This window comes from Saccoglossus kowalevskii, chromosome 13, assembly GCF_978046115.1.
Source record: "Saccoglossus kowalevskii chromosome 13, keSacKowa6.1, whole genome shotgun sequence".
NCBI classification, from domain to species: Eukaryota; Metazoa; Hemichordata; class Enteropneusta; family Harrimaniidae; genus Saccoglossus; species Saccoglossus kowalevskii.
The window spans coordinates 31,450,311-31,475,461 of NC_140653.1; the positions used below are offsets into that span (position 1 = coordinate 31,450,311).

Here is a 25,151-nt window from a genome sequence, read left to right on the forward strand (position 1 = left end):
ATTACTAGCTCACAAGTCCTATCCACATCACATTACTAGCTCACCAGTTCTATCCACATCCCATTACTAGCTCACCAGTCCTATCCACATCACATTACTAGCTCACCAGTCATATCCACATCACATTACTAGCTCACCAGTCCTATCCACATCACATTACTAGCTCACCAGTCCTATCCACATCACATTACTAGCTCACCAGTCATATCACCAATCCACAGCATCTCACCACAATCTGAGACACTGGGCAATCAAGTTAATAAAACACTGATGATTCCAAATGAAAAGTTGGTTTATTTCTGGCTTATTATACAATGTGGGAGTAGTGATGTTTTCCATCATGTATTGACAATTCTAAAAAGTAAGTAGGAGAGTGAAGAAAAACAGTTTATTGGCAATAAAACCTATAGCCCTCAACATAGCGGCCATGTGATTTCCTTTATCACCAAATGGCAACTGTTTGAAAATTACTGAGATAAGTCATGGTTCATGGCACTAGTCTTCTAAAAATCATGCAATCTTCAGACCATCTTGAATAAAAACATAATGCAACTTTAGAAACCTGTTGAGAATCTAGATATTACATAATGAATAAGAATTCAGGATAGATACAAACTAGACTGATGCTAAGTGTGAATATCTAAAAGGTTATAAATTAAATAAATGCTGGGGTAGGTATAAATACTTGTTTAATAATATTTTGTACCATTAATAATGCATATTATGATCATCTTAAGGTTCATGATAGAAAAAAAACAAGAATAGCAGAAAAGATACTAAATACATCTACAACAAATTTTACAGGCCAGAGTTTTGGCAGCAAAATTATGCGTCAAGTTTTGGCTGGAAAAATGATATACAGCACATAATAAAAACTACATTTCACTTACATTGTAAAAATAATACATGCTAGTCACCTCAAAATTGAACTTAATTGATATTTTACAGTGATCCATGTTTAAAGATGATTACATTGTCACAAATAAAAATATACAAGCAAGACATCAAAAATCAGACTTGGCTGAGATCCCACACAACACACTGGTGATTATCCAACTCTGAGAAAATGTAAACTAAATAATGCTTGGGTATGTTTTAAAACTTGTACAATAACATTTTGTATCACAAGGTCTTTTATAGAACAATATACTATGAATTGCGCAAGTTCCCGATTTTGCCAGGAAAAACACTTGAGAATGATGAAAAAAATTATTTATACTACCATAGTGAAAACAACATATCCAGTTACTATCGAAGTAACGGAGTATATATCACTGAATCTGTTTCTCATGAACATCCGTGCAAATGTCTTCATTTCTGCACTTTTTTATGTTTAATTTTAACTTATATCATGATAATCACACCAATATAAAACTATTTTAAAAATTGAAATTTTATAGTGATTGATAAAATTTTTGAGTTTGAAGATGATCAAATAAAACTGTTTTTCATTCATCATAAACACAAGAAGATAATTTTAAATCACATTTTCAGAAAAAAGAAAAGAAAATCAAACCAGAAGTTGAGCAAGATTTCATAATGACTAACATGATTGGACAAGAATAGCTGGCGTTAGTGTAACCTCAAGAAACAGAGTTAGAGACGGAACGACAATGACAAGACAGTAACATTGCGTGCAAGCTTAAAATGAACCAGTTTGTGGGATGGGAGTTATTAAAAGTGCAAACTCTTGATCAAAATAAAGTGGGAAAATTCCAAGCCTTCTAGCTGAAGGAATTTTCATCGTTTGAAAAAATTATCTTATCCAGAAAAGCTGAGACACTGATCTCAACAGTGAATACATTCAGAACCAAAACTGTCCTAATATTATCACTCCCTCTGATTATCTAACATAAGATTAAATGATTCAATCCTAATTGAGGAATAAAATTGTGGCACATGGAGGGCTATTAGAGTCTTCGAGTTGGTAGCCACAGGCCAGGAATTAAAAATGTCAAAGGCTAAAGCTACATAAATACTAGGTTTACATTGTTTCAAAATAATTCATTGTTCATGATTTTTTGTTCGAAAAAATGCATGTAAATTTAGGAGCTATATAAATTGTTTATTTAAATTTGCATGATCCAAGTAAGGCAATATTCACATTAGAAATGTACAATCTAATAGATTTATTGAATGAATGAAAAGTCTTTCACTTTGACATTACTGTAAAATGTTCGTTTTCAGCCTCTTCACCATCTTCATACAGCTCATCATCACTCTCCAAGTACTCTTTAGCAGCCAATCCATTAAAATGTTGTTTATCCAAACTGACATATGATGTAGAATTACAACAAAGCAGTCCTTGGGTGTTCGCTTGTAAAAGACCAAAGATGATACCAAACAAGGCAATTGCAGCAACACAAAGAATAACAGCTATTATGTAGTAGATGTTTGAACCACGTTCCATATCCGACATCTCTTGAATAAAAACACATGATGTGTCATGTTTCTCATAAAAGAAATGACATGAGGTACACTGATTAGGTCCTGAAGCTGTACATGTCCTGCATGTAGTATGGCATGGATTACACTGGTAATCAAGACTGCTATTAACTGTTTGACTAGTTGTGTAGAATCCCATGGGACAGTGGATTGTCTCACTTGTTTTATTGACTGCACGAAAATCATCAAGTGGATCAGTACTAGTCCCATGTAATACCAATGTCCAGTCAGTCAACATGCCTGAAATATATAACATAACATTTTTTAGTGATTCCAAGTTTGCTGGCAACATGATTCAGTGATCGGTACGTTTCTCTAGCTATTAATGTTATTATCTTATGATTCATACATCAAAATAACAGCATTGTTATTTGTATATACACATATTACAAGCTTCTGTGGGCCCGACTGGAGATTGTGGTATGGCAAGCAAAACAACATTTTTTACCAATCAATGTTGATATATTTAGCTGTCACCTAACCATTATTCTTTAGCATATATCCTACTATAAACCGGTATTCACTGTTAAGGAAATCAAACACAATGGCACACACTTAGGCGCATTTCCGTGGTAAATGGAACACAAAATCACATGTTGTGACGTGTTTCCATAGCAAAGTCGCATGTTAATTTTTGTCGCAAAGTCACATATTTTTGTTATGACTATTAGTTTAATTCTGAAATTCATACGAACTGTTGTTACAGGGAGGTTCATTAATTAATCCTGCTCAAATCAATCAATTAAACTGAGGTCAAATACATTTTTTTTTTAATACGATCAAGCACATGTTTGCAGAGACGTCCATGGATAGTTGGCTTCAGTGAAACCGTGGGAATTGGACAATGGCAAGACAAGTTTAAACACTCATTTCGTTAGACTTTTTGTTTATCAGTCAAACACACAAAAGTAAAATAACCACCCACTGCACACACTAGTGTCAAAGAATTTTACTCAAAATAGCAGCCACATAAACATATGAACCACTTGATGTGTTTGATGTGATGAAAAGACACGGTTCTTTTCCAAGAAAGATTGTTAAGGAGTTCGTTAGATAATTGAATGCAAGAATTCTTATACACAAGATGCTCAGCCAACATTTTTACCCCTAACGATTCTCATTGTATGCTACTTTGCAGTTAAAATGATGATAATATTTTAATGTTTTTTTTTTACATACCATGGTTGTTCTTATTATTTCCTTTATCATGAATTTCTAAGGTCCATGTTCCAAAAGATCTCTCACCCCAGCAGTGTGTGGTCATGAAGGGCCAGCTTTTAAAACCTTCATGGCTGTCACTGTCTCTACTCCTCTGTGGTAATAACATAGATTTGGTACCATGAGGAGAAGTCAAGTATATTTCCAAATCACCACGACGACTGTAAGACAGACTCAGTATTGCTTGTACATGTTCTATGTATACTACTTCATCACTGGATCCTTGACATCCAGATGTGGTTGTTGTTAACTTGAGACCATTGCTGGTAATAGCACTGAAAGAAAACACAATGTGCAATAATTATTGATTCATATTTACTAGTACAGAATTCATTAAAAAATGGTGGTCAGGTATAAACAATTTGTTGTACCAGTGCAAAACAGTATTTCAATGTCAATCTTTTATTTTGTGCAAATTGTATTTTGAGGTGTACTGTGAAAAGTTTATTTCAATAAATATTTTTTGTTTCTTGTAGGTAAACTTGCCAGTCCAGTAAAACAATCTGTGGCAGGAATTTCATTAAATTTCTTTACAGCAATCTCAAAATTTAATTTGCAAATATACACAGAAAATTACAAATCTGAGTAAAGACTGACAAAGAAATAAATTCATCAATTTGGATAAATATTTACATTTTTTTTTCAAAATAGAAAATCAGAAGAATAAATAGACAAATCTGAAAACCATTCATGAACTTTACTTCTAAGATAAATATGAAAAGAGCTATGAGCTCTCTTCATTCAGACTTGAAAAGAGAAAATAACTCTATCTGTGAAAGGTTGAAATACTTACACAGGTGTTGCCAGTGATTTCTGAGAACATATGTGTTGTTCTGGTACAGTATTCCAATTCTCTGCATATTCAACAATGGCAGTGGCATCCATTAAACCAAATCCAAATGAATGACTAATGTGATAACCCCCACCATTAGTAACCCAATCATTGGCATTCAGATTCTCACTGCGTGAAGTGATTACTACAATGTATTGCATATCACGCCATGTTAGCTTTGGACTGCAAGTAATAAAAAAAATAATAAAAAAATTCAATATTCAACATAGAGGGCGCTATTGATTTGTTACAATATGGAGAAAGAAACAGTACATGTATTTGAAAACAGGTGTAAGATATTGGATGCACTGACTTGGTTATTACTACCCGTAACATTGTAATATTACACATCACTATACATAATGATTCATTTATTATCTTATAATAAGATTAATTTTTTTCAATGGCTAGAACTAGAAATATAATCATTGAGGTTTAATAGTTAATATCTCAATCATGATACCAATACCAGGGAGACACTTGACAGCTAAATTAAATTGAATCTGTTCATGACAAAAATTCCGAATTGCTGGTCGCGGTTGCCAAGAAAAGCCATTGAATTGAAACTGAGATTAGGCATACTGAATTTATATTTTTTGCCATTTCTGTAATTTTATGAATTGCCATCACCATGTACAATGTATCCTCGGGGGCGGAGCTACGTCACAAGACGTTCCACGTTGCTACGACACGCACCACTGTACATGCATTTCTACGGGCTCTGTGCGCGCTGCTGAAGAACGCCGGTCGAGCCGGTGAAAATTCGAGAAAACAACACAAACTCAACTTTGAAGTAATCCCAAACAACCAAATTTATATATGTTACACACGTAGGGCTAATCTTGTTACACTGTTCAGAGGAGTCTCAACAATCATCCCAAAGTACCGTTTTCTGCGAGTTTTGGGCCTTTGTTTTCACCGCCGCAGGTTGCCAGGCGGTGAAAATGCCCGGATGTCCGCCCCCCGAGGATACTGCAATATAAATGAGAGTCATGACAAGTAATATGCTGCGAATTACTGCAGAATATTAATTGAATGGCTTTGAAAGTTTGTTTCATAAGTTTGTGGTGAAATTATGAAAGACTCCAAACAGTAACTTAATCAGTAATCTTAAAATGTATCAACAGAAAATTACAGTGAGTTGACTAATAAATGTTTTAAAGTGAAAACGCCCTCAAGTGTTGAAACTGGAAAACCCTTTTGTTCCAAGCATTGACTGATGTCTGCTTTAATACTCAGAACATTACTGCCTGTATAGAAATATGAACAAGCCGTGCATGGCACAGTCCCCGTTAGTTATGAAATTTAAGATATATAGTTTTGTTTATAGTAATATAACTGGAATATAACCATGTCAGGAATCTGATTTTTTAACATTAAAATGATTGACATTTGTATCTGATCGTCACACAAGTACATGTTCATATTGAGAGATATTGCTCTGGAACAGCATTCAAAATCAGCCATTTTGAATACATGTATATATATATATAACATGATGTATAACTAATATATAAAATTTGAATATAATCAGTCAAAGCATTTAAGAGATATGGCTCTAGAAGCCCAATCATTAAAACAAAATGGCCGCCAGTCAGCCATTTTAAATCCAATCTGAAAAATAAAATGACGTGCATCAGGAAACTGTAATGTCTAATATATGTACCAAGTTTGAACAAAATCCATCCATAAATGCCAGAAATGCTTGATATTTGATGATTTTTTAGCACAAAAATGGCCACCATTTGGCCATTTTGAATAGGATCGTCAAACCAATATATCTGTCTATCTATGACATGATGTATAATGAATATTTAAAATTTGAACATAATCAGTGAAAGTAAGCTAGAGATATGGCACGAGAACCACATTCATTAAAACAAAATGGCCGCCAGTCGGCCATTTTGAATCTTATCTGAAAAACAAAATCATTTGCATCAAGGTCCCATAATGTCTAATGTATATACTAAGTTTGAACGAAATCCATCTGTAAACAGCAGAGAAATGCTTGATTTTGATGATTTTTAGCACAAAAAAGGCTGCCATTCGGCCATCTTGAATCAGATCGTGAAACATATTGACGTGCATATGTATAATATCATGTATGATGTATGTGTGAAGTTTGATTGTGATTGGTCCAGGCATTTCTAAGATACAGGTCCGGACGCACGCACGCACGCACGCGTGCAAGCACACGGAGGTCAAAACATAAGTCCCCGTTTTCGAACTACCGGTATGTCTGAACGGGGACTAATAAATAGTGGTACGAAGAAACAGTCCATCTTGTGCAAAAAATAGTGATTAGTAATATGTGTATTTCCTTTAGACAGCAATGTGTTTGAAGAAAAAAAAATGCAAACATAGGGAAACATACATGTAATCTTCAAAGAATTAGAGCATAACTTACTTTGCTTCAAGTGCTAATGCACAAATACCAGCAGCTAATGGTGCTGAAGCTGATGTTCCACTGTGTCTGTCTGTGCACTTTTTGTGCAGATCTGTGGTTACCTGCAAGAATATGGGAATCTACTTACAACACTGTGCCTGATTGGCTACCCAACCCTAACACTTAACTGTCAGACCAATCAGAGAACAGCTTGTATTTTGTATACATGATTTGACTCATAATTGAAGGAGAAAATCACTTTCATGTTATGTTCTCTGCCATCATCGATAGAGAAAGGTCATTTATGAAACATAACTGCACTGCATTTGCCAAGTTTTTCACTTTTTGTTACCTCTATAATTTAAATCACTTTGCATATTTTAAAAGTATTGAGTATTTTAGTTATCATAATGAAATACCAGTAAAATTTCAATTTTAGAACCAAATGATGTTTTTCAATTTTTGCCTGTTGTGTTACAGTATATAATACATGGCAAAAGCTAGTACTCATTTCTTCAGCAAAATACTCTCAATTTTTACTGCTAGGAATTTCTGTGATTTGATGTTTTAATGGCAAAAATAAATCAAAGTTTTATAGAGAAAAATTCTTTTTACTCACAATTTGTTTTTCACTACCACTACCACTACTGTATGTAGTAGCTAGAGTAGAAGAGCAAGCCTCTGAATACCATGGTATACTACCAGTCTCAGACACACTACTTATAGACAATGTATAAATACTGTTAGTATAACCATCACAGTTACAACTATCATGCTGTCGACCACCATTACCAGATGCCCAGACAAAAATGGATCCCAGTCCACCACGTCCCTGTGAGAGGTACAAAGAAATTGACATGGTTTTCACAGAGAAGAGATTTATAAATACTGTAAAGGGGTTAATTATTAACTGGGTTTTAATTTTGCTTATTTCGCTGACTGGAAAATACGCTAAATTAAAACACAGTGAATATGTAAAATTTAGCATAGAACACATTATCTAAATGATAAAACCATGAATTTAAAACCCACTGAATATGAATATGAATATTTTACAGTAACTTAGTCAAAATAATTCATTTAAAATGTCAATAGAATGGGAACTTAATTTTATCAACAAGAGTGCAATGCATTTACCTTTGTGACACCGTCCAGAAATGCTTTCTTAGCCATCTGTGCTGGCCCATCAACAGTTTTACCATCATCATCAGGACCCCAACTAGCACTATAAATATCTATATGTTGTGGATTGAGACTCAGTGATTGGGCCTCCACAGCATCAGTTACATCACCATCCAACATCCTTACACCTGATGAAAAGTAGAAATTATCTGAGAGCACAGTCTATGCAAGGAATGAAGTGACTGTCATTTAGAGATGCTGGGTCTCAATAAATGATTTTGTGGGATTTTAAAATTATACAAGTTTTGGACAAAATTAATAAATATTCCTTAAAAATAATAATTAAGTTTAGAAAGAGCCTGTGTGTGTTGAAGGGTATTACCATAGAAACAAACATTGATGGATTAAATAGTTGAATTGTTTGAATACTGATGAATCATATAGTTTAAATAATTACCTCCAATTTTAGCATTGAAAGCAGCTCCCACACCACACACGTTATTATTTGCTTGGGAAGCCACCTCACCAGCACATCGTGTACCATGTCTAAAATAGAATAATTACTAATATTAATTATATATAAGAAATATATCAATCAAATATGAATATCTTTAAAAATACAAAAAAACATCTAATTACAAAGAAAATGAAGGAACCCAGATAAATGCTGCCATGAATGTCCCAATGAAAAGACTGAGTCATAATACACTTAGTATAGAATTATCAACAGCCTTTATACTGCTATCCCTGTACGTTGGCAACAACTGCACTAGCTACTATCATCTTGTGAATATTTGTGTAAACTGATCTGCCATATACTGTACAATCACAATAACATCAAAACAAGACGCAGTCAATATTAAACTGATGTGAAAAACCACATTTAAAGAGGCAATGTGGTAACTTAGAGTATGTTTCAATAATTCTGTTAAAAACTGTATCATGGTAGAAACAGTTTTACAGCTGCAATGCGTATGAGAATTACTGGTAGATTTACCAAAGCGTACAGGTACTTTGAAGTCCTTATGAACACTACAATGTTAACTGCTAAATCAACATTTGTATTTTTTGATAAATTATAAATGTTTAAAAAAATGTTTAAAACACACCCATAAGTTAGCCACATTGCATCTTCAACACATCTGTGTCCATGTCTGTGCCTATGTTCTACCAACATGTTCTATAACATTCTACCTTCCAATTCCTTGGGGTATTAAATGCAAGATTATTCACAGATAGAACATGATCACCTAGTACCAGCATACAAATACCACTGTGACATTATCTAGTTTCAAAGGCAATACATTTTTTACTATCTTTAATGTAGTTTGCTACCATTATTACTTATCACCAGATTCCCTTGACTTTCGCCGTATGGCTTTAATTTATACTGTTGCTTATTAAAAAAAAAAAATGTTGGTCATCAAAATTTTCACACAAAGAATGGGTTAAACACCCATGAAAATAGTAATTTTTAGGCCATTTACCATTGGTTTCTGAGGTAAAAAGGTTTCGTCATATCTCGAAATATTGTTTAGGTACATATGGTGAAAATATTGATCTCGCAGTGAACGGAAAACGGTCTATTCCAATAGTTTCTAAAAATGTTTCATACAAGTAAAAAAGCCCAAAAGATGATGACTAAATCAATAATTATGTCACACATTTAAAATAAAAGAATGTGATAATATTTTCACTTTTATTTGATATGAAAAATGCCTGGGAATGACCTTAATCGTGGATATACATAAATTGATCATTCTTCAAAGTTTAGTTTTTAATTTCTTTTTGAATTCATTTCAGAACATTTTTATAACCAAATATGGCAAACATATTAATCAGTATTTGTTGTTGGTCATTATAACATGTTATATTAATCGGAACTGTCGTTTTCTCGTATCAGATTTCAGTCACTCAAGTAATAGCATGAGTAGATATAATGAATGAATGAATGATTCAAATTCTCTTTCAGTCATTTCCCTTCGCGTGTTCTATCTACATGTATCATTACTTTTGTCATATACAGTATTCTCCAAATCCCACACAGATTTAAGAGCCATACATCTGCGAAATGATATAAATTTATTCATAGGATATTTTGCATTTCCAGCATGTCTGGGAATATGAAAAGAAATTTGCATAATGCTGGAGGTGCAGAACAGGCCAGTAAGCACTACTCTAAAGCCGAGTGATAAAAACAAATGCCTGGTTAACTGTTATAGGTCTAGACATGGAGTATCTCAAATCTAGAATACTGGCAGCACAAAAAACTTGCACGCTGCACATACAGAAATGGTAAAATTGGGCAACTGTAGTTTCAATGAACACAGATGTATTATACATCTAATAATGAGAAATACAACTACACAATTGTAAGCAATGAAAAAATTCGTGTATGCACTAAACAGACGCAACAAACGGTGTTGTTGATATACTTGTACCTGGGTATGAAACAACATGATATGCATAATCTGTACACACTTTGTCAACATTTTGTAAAAATTGTTTGATTAGTTTAATCAATTGTTGACAAACATTGATCAGAACCAAAAACACTTGATAAATATTGACCAGAACAATAACTTGACAAATATTGACCAGAGCAATAAATATACAAATATAGACCAGAGCAATAAATATACAAATATTGACCAGAGCAATAAATTGACAAATATTGACCAGAGCAATAAATATACAAATATTGACCAAAGCAATAAAATATACAAATATTGACCAGAGCAATAAATATACAAATATTGACCAGAGCAATAAATTGACAAATATTGACCAGAGCAATAAATTGACAAATATTGACCAGAGCAATAAATATAAAAATATTGACCAGAGCAATAACTTTACAAATATTGACCAGAGCAATAAATTGACAAATATTGACCAGATTATTAAATATACAAATATTGACCAGATTATTAAATATACAAATATTGACCAGAGCAATTTATTGACAAATATTGACCAGAACCTCAGAATGATACATAATCAAATTGTTGAGACATACCCATTAAGAATAAAATAAACATACATACATGTATGACAACATAAATACCAATTATAAATATAAATTGTTCTAAAATAAAACAATTTACTGTTAAAGACACTCCAACCTGTTTTCGTTACTTTTAGTATATCTTGGTTGTGGATCATGATCGTTACCATTTATATCATAACTAGCACCATTGTCCTGGTTATTGTTTGCATGGAATTATTAAATCATATAAATCATATGTCAGAAACAGAGCTCAATACAGGACATGGAAAACCATTCTGAGATGCTGAGTAAGTTGACAATATTAAACAGGCACCCGCAGTCATTTGCCAAATAATAGGAGCAGTTATGCAAAAGAGAATGGGTTTCCATGGCATCAAAATGAGACCATACTCACTCACAAAATTCACATGATGATGATTATTTTTGATTGTCGTATCTCATATAATGTAATTTGTGTCATTTTTATATAAAATGAAAGATAAATTTGAACTGATCAAAAAGTGACATTCATACATAGGAACTAGTTTATGAGTGAGTATTGCCATTTATGAAAGATCATCAGATACATACTTATTTTCATTAGTCGGATCATATCTTGGAGACGGATCAGAGTCGTGTGAATTAACATCATAACTAGCATCACTATCCTATTTGAAACACAAGCAAATAAACACAAATACAGCAAATAATATACACAGTTGTCAGCAAATAATATACACAGTTGTCAGCAAATCAAACAATAATGGCAAAATAAAACGTACTTTTCTGAAAACAAATAAGCTAGATATCTGAAATTTAGGATAAGGGAATCATAGTGTGTGTGTGAAGTGAACAATGATGACGTAACATGACAATTTGAAGGTTTGAAGAAATCCAATCCAATATAATGATGGATATTAAGGTCACCACTCAAGTGTTGAAGTTGCTCAGTAGATACACCAGCAAGCATAGTTTATGAAATTCTTTTGCAGCCTGAAATGCCAAACTTTTAATAAGAATAAAGAAAATACATTAATCCACCAATCGGCCCACCTGTGGTATAATATCAAAGCAATTAACAAAAAGTCGAAAATATCACTTTTTATCAAAAATGACAAAAATATTTATCAAAATTAGAGAAATTACAGGCCCACCTGTAGTATCTATATGTATAAGTATCAAAACAATCAGACTTGTAGTTTTTAAGAAGAAGTAAAAAAAGTAAAAAATTGATGTGGATGCTAACGGCGATGACAGACAATGGAAAATCAGTCATACCGGTATAAAATAAAGCTCCACTTGACAAAGTCACAGTGTAGCAGAAAATTCAATATGAATATAATAAAAATTGAAAAGATATAAATACAATGACAGAGAGATAAGACATGTAGCATTACTAAAAAAAGAATTTGAAACAATTTAAACAGAAAAATAAGATAAAACAATAATTTTATCATATTTACCAAAATGGTTAATTTAGAAACTCACATCAAATCAGAGATTTATCATTACATTATGGACCAAATCCAACAGACCACCTGAGCACAGATTTACACAGCAGGAGCTTACATTTACAAGTACAGTTATGTTGTCTTATCTCAATGTCAAGTGCCATTAGCTGAGATGCATGAATGAGATAACAGCATTTTCCAAAGGAATGGAGAACACTTCATTTGACCAACAATGAGAACAATCCAAAGTGTATGACGGTAGAAATTTTAGGCAGCATGACTCTCTTATTCACAGGAATTAATTAAATAGTTTATGATAGAAAGATACAATTTGTAATGTGTCCACTTTCAGTATTCATCTACAAATGTACATGATGCATAAACAAACTACAGAGTAGAACAGTTTGTCAGAATTATTACATTTTCATTCCTGCTACTGTTGATAATAATACATTTATTATTATCTAATGGAGAGATTATAATATATTGGTGAGAATTGATAAGGGATAATAAATTTATTCTCCCCAACAGCAGCGAGAATCACATACATCAACAACAAAGCATTTCTATGTGATTCAATTAGTTAGCAACTACCCCCGGTAGTGTACAAAACCCCTAATGATAGGATTGCTTGACAACTGCCTTTCTTCAATCAGTAGATTGTAGATGATGCACTACCTAAGTCACAGCGCATCATCAGCACACAAGATGCCTCCTTGATGACATCCACCAACACCAAGTTTTTACATATTGTTCTAGACAGCCTGATCCAGAACCACAAAAATGAACATTGGGACTTGGGTTAGTTTATTCACAGTATATACCAAAAACTGATACAGTGTAATATATGAAAACTGAGAATATAAGGGACTTACATAATTATCGATGAGATCTGGGTGATTTTTTTCAATACCATCATCCAAAATTGTTACCACAACATTTTTCCCTGAGTAACCCTTCTCCCATGCTAATACAATATTCATGTCTTTGCCTTGTGAGCGTTTCTGAAATTTAAGAGTAAACAAAAACTGTTTGACCTTTTAGAGAAACTTCTCAGATTTAAGACAAATTACAATATACATGTACATGCATGATTTACAACAAAACCTACAATCATGATAACATGTCAATGGCTGTACTGTATTCTTTTTCTGAAGGAGAAATAACATTAGCAGTTAGTTTATGATTTTACAGGTATCACATAGCTTCACTACCACACAAATACAATCTATGGTTTAGAATAGAAACATCCAGGGTGTTTTGTGGTCTAATTTAGTTTGTATTGACTTTAGCCATATTTGGACAATTCCTACATGTATGCGGTGAATAGTTTTATAAGATGGTGACCATCAGTAATGTATATTATGTACGCAGTATCAATTAAGCAGGTATAAGAACCACTACATCCTATTAACACAAATATAGAATATGTATGCATACTATTACAATATTCTTTGGGAGGTAATTACAGATCAATAATAGCAGTGTATTGAGATCGTAAACTAGAAAGTGGTTGATTGTGTGATTTTCTCATCTTTATCAAGCTTTCATTATACACTCTATGTAATGCTGAAAATAGAACATATTTATTATGGGTATGTATGGAGATACTAGGCTGATTTGCACCAGACATATTTATTTGCAAAATAACAAATATATCAAATGAATTAGCAAATGAAGCAACTTTATAAATTAGTAAATACTAAAAATATTTAGTTTTCGCAATTTTGATGAAAGAATGATTCAGTGAAAATAAAATCCAGCAAATATACCCTTTTCCCTATATTTTACATTCAACTAGTCAAAAATCAGTGAAAATGAATTCCATACAAAACTCCCAACAAGTCCTTTCACCGAAAAATAATTCCAGCAAAAATAAAGTATTTTACAGTAAGCAGTTGAAATCAAAATAGTATGATGGATAACAGCTCAGTTTGACAATATCAACCAAATCTGAGAGTGAGGCAAATAAACGCAAAAATATAACATGGATTTGAGTTTATAACCAGTCTACATGACTATTCATATCTAATTACAAATGTACATGTATGTGTATTACTGATTTTAATGAGTTGAGTATCAATGTGTGTAAAAGAAAAGCAATATTACTCAATTACCATTTTGAATAATCTACGGTAAATCCTCCTAGGGACGTTTATGCTTACTGTTTGCCTGAATATCCAAGCAAACAATGGATGCAGTTTGTCATGCAAAATATATTGTTTTCATATGCGAACGTCATATTTTTGCTTTCATTATTACATGCAAATTTTCATACTTCAAATTTTTTTGCTATTTTGGGATGGGGTGATTAAGTGAATAAAATCCAGTGAATATACCTTTTTTCCTATATTTTACATTCAACTCATCAAAAATTAGTGGAAATAAATTCCATCCAAAACACTCAAAAATGACTTTTGAGTGAAAATTAATTCCAGCAAAATAAAGAATTTACAGTACTACTAATGGCAATGATAAATATTGTAAAGAAACAAAGCCAGTAATGTATTCATGTACATGTAATCAAAATATATAGACCACTTGTAAGGTTAAATAAATATCAAAGAAATCTTAGAAAGAACTCCTTTGTGCTAGGAGTATTGGAGGCATGAAGTAAAAATAAGGAATACTGAGTGATTACTATATTAAAGGCACATGTCCAATAAAAGTGCACATAAAGTAAATAATGCATTTATTGTAAGCTAAACCATTGATTCAGAAATATGTCTTATTTTGACAATGAACACACCTCTGTCATTTACTAAAAGTACATGCACTTTTCAGACAGCAAATATGGTATTTATGATCAGGCTGATTCCAATGGGCTATGGTATGACAAATGTATATATTTAATGAAATCATAACCATGTATGACTAGATATTTCAGTCATATCTCTTGTCTGAGAACATTATTATAGTACTTGTACTAATTGCATGTCACTATTTGCAACAATACTTGCAATTTTATAGTTCCACTGGCTAGTTTAACTATGTATAATATAGGCAAAAATCACTTTTTATTTTATTAAATTTGTTATACTAATTGTACATTTTGACATCATGTTGGTCCATACTGCAATATAGGGGCATTCTCCATACACAGCACTGCACACATATACATACCTGACCAATTTGACCAACATTCAACAGATTTAACAAATTGATCTAGGTAACACCAATATCTGAAGTCTTGGAAGAAATGGCCTCTGTAACAATGGCCTCTGTGACATAAAATGTAACTTGGTTAGGCCAATTGGAATCCAATCTGAAGCATAACTACATCATTATATATCAACAATGTGCAAAGTTTGAGCAATCTGTCCATAAACATCAGAAAAACTGTAACGGACGGACGGACGGGCGGACGACAGGGCTAGAAGTAGTATGCACTATACTATTTCATGCGAAGACCAGACCATACATTGTAGTTGTATTGATTTTAAAATGTGCTAAATATGACACTGAAAAGATGTTTCTGGACTTCATCAAAATGGGCACTACCGAGTATTGAACGTAGGACCAATGAATTGTCTAACAACAAACTTACAAACTGTTTCCAAAATAGGAACTATTCAATGTAGAACCCAAGAAAACACATTTTGAGGTTAGCATATCAAGGTACAATGTTAAACTGATCAGATCATTTCAGTTTGTGAGCAAACTGTAAAATGTAATTATAATATTATAAACTCCAGTCTATGAAATAAATCAGCATTGACGCCTTCATCCAAATATGAATATAATAACATTTACAGGTACCCGGTATATGCATTGGCTTTGTGTATCAACAGACTTACTATAGCAATGAACTAAATAAATTAGTTTAAACAACCGATAATACATGCAGACAAATTCCATTTGGGAGAAGACTGGAATAATATCACACATGCTAAGGCAAATGAAATTTAATTTTGAACTAGTCTCCAAATTAATATAGAATATTACCGACACAATTTATGTAAAAATATACCATCTAGGAAGGGTTGTAAATTGTAGTATCCAAATCTTATTATCCAACACATTTTGTAATTAAATGAGAAAGTGATGACAATAAAAAAGGATAATATATGTACAGTCTAGATTGAAAAATGGACACACAGAAAGAAAACCATTTCACTGTATATCTTTCTGGCTTGTGACAAGAATTGTCAATTTTCAGGGACAAAAATTTGAAATTAATATCTGGAGACAAGTTATTTCTTATTTACCATTTTGCATATGGTTGGTTAAGAAAATGAGTACATATTGATATGCATTGTGGGATATGCAATACTATTATTATTCATATTCGATGGTATTCTCATAATAACCTCAAAACTAATCACAGAATATATTTATTTTCCATATTTGTTTAAAAAAATTGTATGATTACTCAACTGATCTAATGTTCTAACTAAAACATGCCTACATGTGAATTAACATATATAGAAGCTTCAAAAATGATATATAATAAATGTATTTTATATAAAATATTTAATGTGCAAATATTAATAAAAACTATTTGTCAAGAAAAAAATCACTTTGTTCCACTCATGTACAAAACGTACATGTAAATATCAGCTTATATTTCAGACAGAAATTAATAAATGTTATTAATTAAATGTCAGATAAATTGTTAGCACTTAATTAATTATTTATAGTCTGTCACAATAGATGGACGAGTCTCACCACAATATAATCTCATTCTCTCTAGATGTACAACCAGTCTAGGTGAATTAATCATTATTAGCAGCCATTGAATGTATGCATTGACTGTCACCATTCTCATTTGATCCATGTTACAACATTACTAACCAAGCAATCATAATAACCCAAGTAATAGTAAATGTAATTATTATAATGGTGACTTTCAGCCTAAATGAACTCATGTCAAGTAACCTCAATAACTAATACACTTTAGTGGGTCTGAGTAATGTTCTATAAGGTTACCATGTCCCATATAATAAAATCCATGTTTCTAAGTATTGTTTCATACAATGCAATATAGTGTACCAAGTGCTATTTACAATGCATGTCTCTGCATAGTGTTTGATAAGGGTGTCATGCATCATTTACAATGCATGTCTCGGCATAGTGTTTGATAAGGGTGTCATGCATCATTTACAATGCATGTCTCGGCATAGTGTTTGATAAAGGTGCCATGCATCATTTACAATGCATGTCTCGGCATAGTGTTTGATAAAGGTGCCATGCATCATTTACAATGCATGTCTCTGCATAGTGTTTGATAAGGGTGCCATGCATCATTTACAATGCATGTCTCTGCATAGTGTTTGATAAGGGTGTCATGCATCATTTACAATGCATGTCTCTGCATAGTGTTTGATAAGGGTGCCATGCATCATTTACAATGCATGTCTCAGCATAGTGTTTGATAAGGGTGTCATGCATCATTTACAATGCATGTCTCTGCATAGTGTTTGATAAGGGTGTCATGCATCATTTACAATGCATGTCTCTGCATAGTGTTTGATAAGGGTGTCATGCATCATTTACAATGCATGTCTCTGCATAGTGTTTGATAAGGGTGCCATGCATCATTTACAATGCATGTCTCTGCATAGTGTTTGATAAGGGTGTCATGCAGCATTTACAATGCATGTCTCTGCATAGTGTTTGATAAGGGTGTTATGCATCATTTACAATGCATGTCTCTGCATAGTGTTTGATAAGGGTGTCATGCAGCATTTACAATGCATGTCTCTGCATAGTGTTTGATAAGGGTGTCATGCATCATTTACAATGCATGTCTCGGCATAGTGTTTGATAAGGGTGTCATGCATCATTTACAATGCATGTCTCTGCATAGTGTTTGATAAGGGTGTCATGCATCATTTACAATGCATGTCTCTGCATAGTGTTTGATAAGGGTGTTATGCATCATTTACAATGCATGTCTCTGAGTAGTGTTTAATAAGGGTGACATGCATCATTTACAATGCATGTCTCTGCATAGTGTTTGATAAGGGTGTCATGCATCATTTACAATGCATGTCTCTGCATAGTGTTTGATAAGGGTGTCATGCATCATTTACAATGCATGTCTCTGCATAGTGTTTGATAAGGGTGTCATGCATCATTTACAATGCATGTCTCTGCATAGTGTTTGATAAGGGTGTCATGCATCATTTACAATGCATGTCTTTGCATAGTGTTTGATAAGGGTGTCATGGACCATTTACAATGCATGTCTCGGCATAGTGTTTGATAAGGGTGTCATGCATCATTTACAATGCATGTCTCTGCATAATGTTTGATAAGGGTGTCATGGACCATTTACAATGCATGTCTCGGCATAGTGTTTGATAAGGGTGCCATGCATCATTTACAATGCATGTCTCTGCATAGTGTTTGATTAGGGTGTCATGCATCATTTACAATGCATGTCTCTGCATAGTGTTTGATAAGGGTGTCATGCATCATTTACAATGCATGTCTTTGCATAGTGTTTGATAAGGGTGTCATGGACCATTTACAATGCATGTCTCGGCATAGTGTTTGATAAGGGTGTCATGCATCATTTACAATGCATGTCTCTGCATAGTGTTTGATAAAGGTGTCATGCACCATTTACAATGCATGTCTCTGCATAGTGTTTGATAAGGGTGCCATGCATGTCTGCATAGTGTTTGATAAGGGTGTCATGGACCATTTACAATGCATGTCTCGGCATAGTGTTTGATAAGGGTGTCATGCATCATTTACAATGCATGTCTCTGCATAGTGTTTGATAAGGGTGTCATGCACCATTTACAATGCATGTCTCTGCATAGTGTTTGATAAGGGTGTCATGCATCATTTACAATGCATGTCTCTGCATAGTGTTTGATAAGGGTGTCATATAGCATTAATGAACGAAATTCACATTACATTCTTATGCTTCGACAATCTGATATTTATGCTGGAGAACACAGTATACAAGTAATGAAAACTGCAAAGTACACAATTTTTGTGAGTGAACCTGTATGTATAAAAATATATACAACCATTAAAAATGATAAAAACCTCAAATGCAGATTAACACCACTTGTTAATGACACAAATACTAATAATTCTCAACTCTTATGAAAGGACCAGTTACTGAGACAAAGCCCTACTCATGACGAAAGCTACTCACCACCAAAGCCACTCACTACGAAGCTACTAGTTGGAGAGTAAAACAAGCAGCCTCTCGGCTGAGATAGCTCTGCTGTTAGCAATGCACATTTCAATTAAAGAACAGAAAGTATCATTAAAAAATGAACAATATGTATAGTATCAAAACAATCAGACTTGCGGTTTTCAACAAGATGTGGAAAATATCACTTTTTACCAAAAATTACAAAAATATTCATCAAAATTAGAGAATTAAAGATATCATCATGAAATGAACGAATCTGAGTTAGAACCACATGTAGTACCTATATATGTAACATCAAAGCAATTGGACTTGAGGTTTTTAACAAGAAGTCGAAAATATCACTTTTTACCAAAAATGACAAAAATATTCACCAAAATTAGAGAATTAAAGATGTCATTACAAAATGAACAAATCTGAGAGAGGTCTACCCAAGGTACATATACACCAAGTATCAAAGCATTCAGGCTTGTAGTTTTCAAGAAGTAGTCGAAAAAGTAAAACATTGACACAAATGACGACGACGGACAATCACTCGTATGATAAGCTCCGCTCGACAAAGTCGACAGCGGAGCTAAAAATATAATACAGCTGATGGAACAGTAAAAAAAGATTTTTACTGATTTAAATTGTTACTTTTACCACACATAAAATTACTACATGGTTCAAGCTGTCTTGAAGTGTGAATTATGAAATAAAACAAATTGTGATGTGACATATATGTTACAGTCACTGTACATTCACTGTTAGTAGGATTAATGGTATTTGCTTTATGTATGTGTTTATGTAAATGACAGGTGTGTCTATGGTCAAAATAAGTGGCATTTTAATCCTCTAGAATACAACAAATGTAATTTGGGGTTTATGAGATGTCCTCTAATAGAGTTTATATAGTATATTGGCAGATGTGTTCAATGATATGTAATTACTGGAGATGAATGCATGATAGATAAGGATAGGAAATCAAATTAACATATGTTCTCAGATAAACACAAATTGATGCTGCTGCATTGTCTCACGATAAACATGTTTCCAGAACAAACTTTATTATCAATAACAATATTTGGTATAAAAACTGATAATTTTCAAAGCAACATGCACACTGTGCATGCTGGGAAATGTTTAATAATTCAATCCCTAGATGTGTTCTCTCATATGTAATATTCCACCCACACAGAAACGAATGAATTCAGCTGGATATGCATCAAACTCTGAGAGTCCTTATCTATCCTTATTCATTTGAGCATTAAATCAGTCACCATGTGCTACTGATAATGGTTCATTGCCCAAAATGTCTAGCTATTCGAAAAGTTACTTAGGATTACCAAATATTTTAACTATATAACTAATCAGAATTATGAATTAAGGATTAAGGTCTTGGCAAGTAGTATATTGATTGGAAAGTGCCAAATACTTTATAGGTATTTCACTTTTGGATGATATTTTTGGAATCTATCCATTTGAAAACTCCTAATAACATCTAATTATTAAGCCATAATTGGTTTTTAGAATTCTCCATTGTTAAATAACAGAATCATTCCCATCCTTTTAGAATTTAGGCATATCACTGTGGAGTTATTTAACAACAAACAAATGAAAAAACTGAGGAAATTCTGAGAAGGTTATGATGTCAGCATATCATGAAATATTCATATGACATCACAGGTAACATGTACACAGTAGGTGTTAAAAACCAATCGTTTCAATTTTATTCTTTTTTTGACAAGTAATACACTGTGCTTTAACAAATTTTGTGCTTCACAGGCAGTTTTTTATCATCCATCTGATCGTGAGTATTTGTGTATAATTCTTACTAAACGATACATGTACAATGTAGCCTCAGTAACAGAAAAAGGTTAAAGGTCATGTCAATTTACAATGGCCTTAGGGTAGAAACGTTTTGTGAACAATGGTTGAAAGGTATGTAGTCTTCAAAAGCAGTTATACTTACATTTGTACCAAGATTCTATCATAAGATATGGACAAATACTGTACACGTATATTATATTGTTTGTTAAATTGATGTGTTGTTTTTAAGTCCTAAATTAGTTTGAACCAAATAAACAAGGACTTTCCATCTTTTGGCACAAACTAAGAAAATGTTAATAAATATAGGATTTATTTATGGCTAAATTTTGGTGGAAGGATAAATAACTGTAAAAATAATTATATGTATGCCATGTAAGTTTTTACTAATTACAAGCGTTTATGTCTTAAAGGTTTCATTTCAAAGAAGATGTCAGATGTATTTATCACTTAATTCTGATATAATTGAATATAATTTAAATAGGTCACTGTGGATTGAGCTACACATAATAAACTTACCATATACCAAATAGGCCACTGAGGATTGAGCTACACATAATAAACTTACCATATACCAAATAGGTCACTGTGGATTGAGCTACACATAATAAACTTACCATATACCAAATAGGCCACTGTGGATTGAGCTACACATAATAAACTTACCATATACAAAATAGGCCACTGAGGATTGAGCTACACATAATAAACTTACCATATACCAAATAGGCCACTGTGGATTGAGCTACACATAATAAACTTACCATATACCAAATACGCCATTGTGGATTAGGCTGCACATAATAAACTTACCATATATCAAACAGGCCACTGTGGATTAGGCTGCACATAATAAACTTACCATATACCAAACAGGCCACTGTAGATTAGGCTGCACATAATAAACTTACCATATACCAAATAGGCCACTGTGGATTGAGCTACACATAATAAACTTACCATATACCAAATAGGCCACTGTGGATTGAGCTACACATAATAAACTTACCATATACCAAATAGGCCACTGAGGATTGAGCTACACATAATAAACTTACCATATACCAAATAAGTCACTGTAGATTGAGCTGCACATAATAAACTTACCATATACCAAATAGGCCACTGCGGATTGAGCTACACATAATAAACTTACCATATACCAAACAGGCCACTGTGGATTGAGCTACACATAATAAACTTACCATATACCAAATAGGCCACTGTGGATTGAGCTACACATAATAAACTTACCATATACCAAATAGGCCACTGTGGATTGAGCTACACATAATAAACTTACCATATACAAAATAGGCCACTGTGGATTGAGCTGCACATAATAAACTTACCATATACCAAATAGGTCACTGAGGATTGAGCTACACATAATAAACTTACCATATACAAAATAGGCCACTGTGGATTAGGCTGCACATAATAAACTTACCATATACCAAATAGGCCACTGTGGATTGAGCTACACATAATAAACTTACCATATACAAAATAGGCCACTGAGGATTCAGCTACACATAATAAACTTACCATATACCGAACAGGCCACTGTGGATTAGGCTGCACATAATAAACTTACCATATACCAAACAGGCCACTGTGAATTGAGCTACACATAAAAAACTTACCATATACCAAATAGGCCACTGTGGATTGAGCTACACATAATAAACTTACCATATACCAAATAGGCCACTGTGGATTGAGCTACACATAATAAACTTACCATATACCAAATAGGCCACTGTGGATTGAGCTACACATAATAAACTTACCATATACCAAATAGGCCACTGTGGACTGAGCTACACATAATAAACTTACCATATACCAAATAGGCCACTGAGGATCATTAAAATCAGTGCTTTGATAGTCTCTTTTAACTCTTTTTTTGGATACTTGTTGTTCAAGCCATTTAACCTGAAATGATTAAACAAAAGCAATAATGGTTACCCAAACACTGTCAGCATACTTCACTGGTTGTATAAAAAGCAATAACCCTTTAATATTTTGTTATTAATTATTCTCTGATTTTCAATTTTGCTATTTTCATTGATAAATAATCATCTGCTAAATTAAATCTATGTGATTATATAAAACAATAACAGACAGAACTCATTGTTCCCAAACCAAGTTGTTGACCTTCAACCCTGCCAAGTTGTTGACCTTCAACCCGGCCAAGTTGTTGACCTTCAACCCGGCCAAGTTGTTGACCTTCAACCCGGCCAAGTTGTTGACCTTCAACCCGGCCAAGTTGGCGACCTTCAACCCGGCCAAGTTGGCGACCTTCAACCTGGCCAAGTTGGCGACCTTCAACCCGGCCAAGTTGGCGACCTTCAACCCGGCCAAGTTGTCGACCTTCAACCCAGCCAAGTTGTCGACCTTCAACCCTGCCAAGTTGGCGACCTTCAACCCTGCCAAGTTGGCGACCTTCAACCCTGCCAAGTTGGCGACCTTCAACCCTGCCAAGTTGGCGACCTTCAACCCTGCCAAGTTGGCGACCTTCAACCCTGCCAAGTTGGCGACCCTCAACCCGGCCAAGTTGTCGACCCTCAACCCGGCCAAGTTGTCGACCTTCAACCCTGCCAAGTTGTCGATCTTCAACCTGGCCAAGTTGTCGACCTTCAACCCTGCCAAGTTGTCGACCTTCAACCCTGCCAAGTTGTCGACCTTCAACCCTGTCAAGTTGTCAATCTTCAACCCTGCCAAGTAGGCGACCTTCAACCCTGCCAAGTTGGCGACCTTCAACCCTGCCAAGTTGTCGACCTTCAACCCTGCCAAGTTGGCGACCTTCAACCCTGCCAAGTTGGCGACCTTCAACCCTGCCAAGTTGGCGACCTTCAACCCTGCCAAGTTGGCAACCTTCAACCCTGCCAAGTTGGCGACCTTCAACCCTGCCAAGTTGGCGACCTTCAACCCTGCCAAGTTGGCGACCTTCAACCCTGCCAAGATGGTGACCTTCAACCCTGCCAAGTTGTTGACCTTCAACCCTGCCAAGTTGTCGACCTTCAACCCTGCCAAGTTGTCGACCTTCAACCCCGCCAAGTTGTTGACCTTCAACCCTGCCAAGTTGTTGACCTTCGAACCCAGTGAAATTACGCAAAGCATCAAAATAGTGAAATTAAATGCTGGTGAAAATAAATGGGTTTACAGTACTCAGTGTTTAAGATCTAAATATAAACAGAGTTAAGGTGTCACCATATGCATACATGTAGACATACAATGGAAATAACAAATTTTACTATGACCAGGGGAAATCAGATGAAAATATAGACTCTACTGTCAAAACTTTATTTATTCATTGTGTATAGGTAATTAATATTTACTGTTTTTGCTCTATTAGAAAACATCTCCAATAGTAGTGCAGGAAAACAGGCACTTGATTTATTGTATACACTGTACCGGTACTAGAACACTGAAAATACTGTAGAAGGCTTAATTACTGTAAAAGGGTTAATTATTCAGTGGGTTTTAATTTTGCTTATTTCGCTGCCTGGAAATTGCGCTAAATTAAAACCCAGTGAATATGTAAAATTTAGCATAGAACACATTATCTAAATGATAAAACCGTGAATTTAAAACCCACTGAATATGCCTGAAATGCTAAATCAGTGAAATTTAAACCCAGTGAAAATTAGTCATTTTACAGTATTCGCCGATTTTTATTTATCTGTTTATTTTGCTGGCAGCTAACATATACTAATTTTAACCTAATGAATATTCATATTTAACAACAGAATGAATTATTCTTTCCAAAAACCAGTAAA

General features: G+C 33.8%; 1 protein-coding gene across 1 annotated transcript in view; it reads right to left on the reverse strand.

Annotated features, from left to right (window-relative positions):
- Nucleotides 1–274: 274 nt before the first annotated feature.
- Nucleotides 275–25,151, reverse strand: part of LOC100366895 (furin-1-like) — a 42,056-nt gene continuing 17,179 nt past the window's right edge. Inside the window, exons 3-12 of the mRNA XM_085507218.1 lie at nucleotides 23,209–23,304; nucleotides 13,319–13,447; nucleotides 11,584–11,660; nucleotides 8,461–8,549; nucleotides 8,019–8,191; nucleotides 7,501–7,713; nucleotides 6,903–7,003; nucleotides 4,457–4,678; nucleotides 3,625–3,938; nucleotides 275–2,685 (exon numbers count right to left, since the gene is read on the reverse strand). Of these exons, the coding sequence (XP_085363344.1) occupies nucleotides 2,153–2,685; nucleotides 3,625–3,938; nucleotides 4,457–4,678; nucleotides 6,903–7,003; nucleotides 7,501–7,713; nucleotides 8,019–8,191; nucleotides 8,461–8,549; nucleotides 11,584–11,660; nucleotides 13,319–13,447; nucleotides 23,209–23,304 (1,947 nt within the window). The 3' untranslated portion in view covers nucleotides 275–2,152. The remainder of the gene's footprint in view (nucleotides 2,686–3,624; nucleotides 3,939–4,456; nucleotides 4,679–6,902; nucleotides 7,004–7,500; nucleotides 7,714–8,018; nucleotides 8,192–8,460; nucleotides 8,550–11,583; nucleotides 11,661–13,318; nucleotides 13,448–23,208; nucleotides 23,305–25,151) is intronic.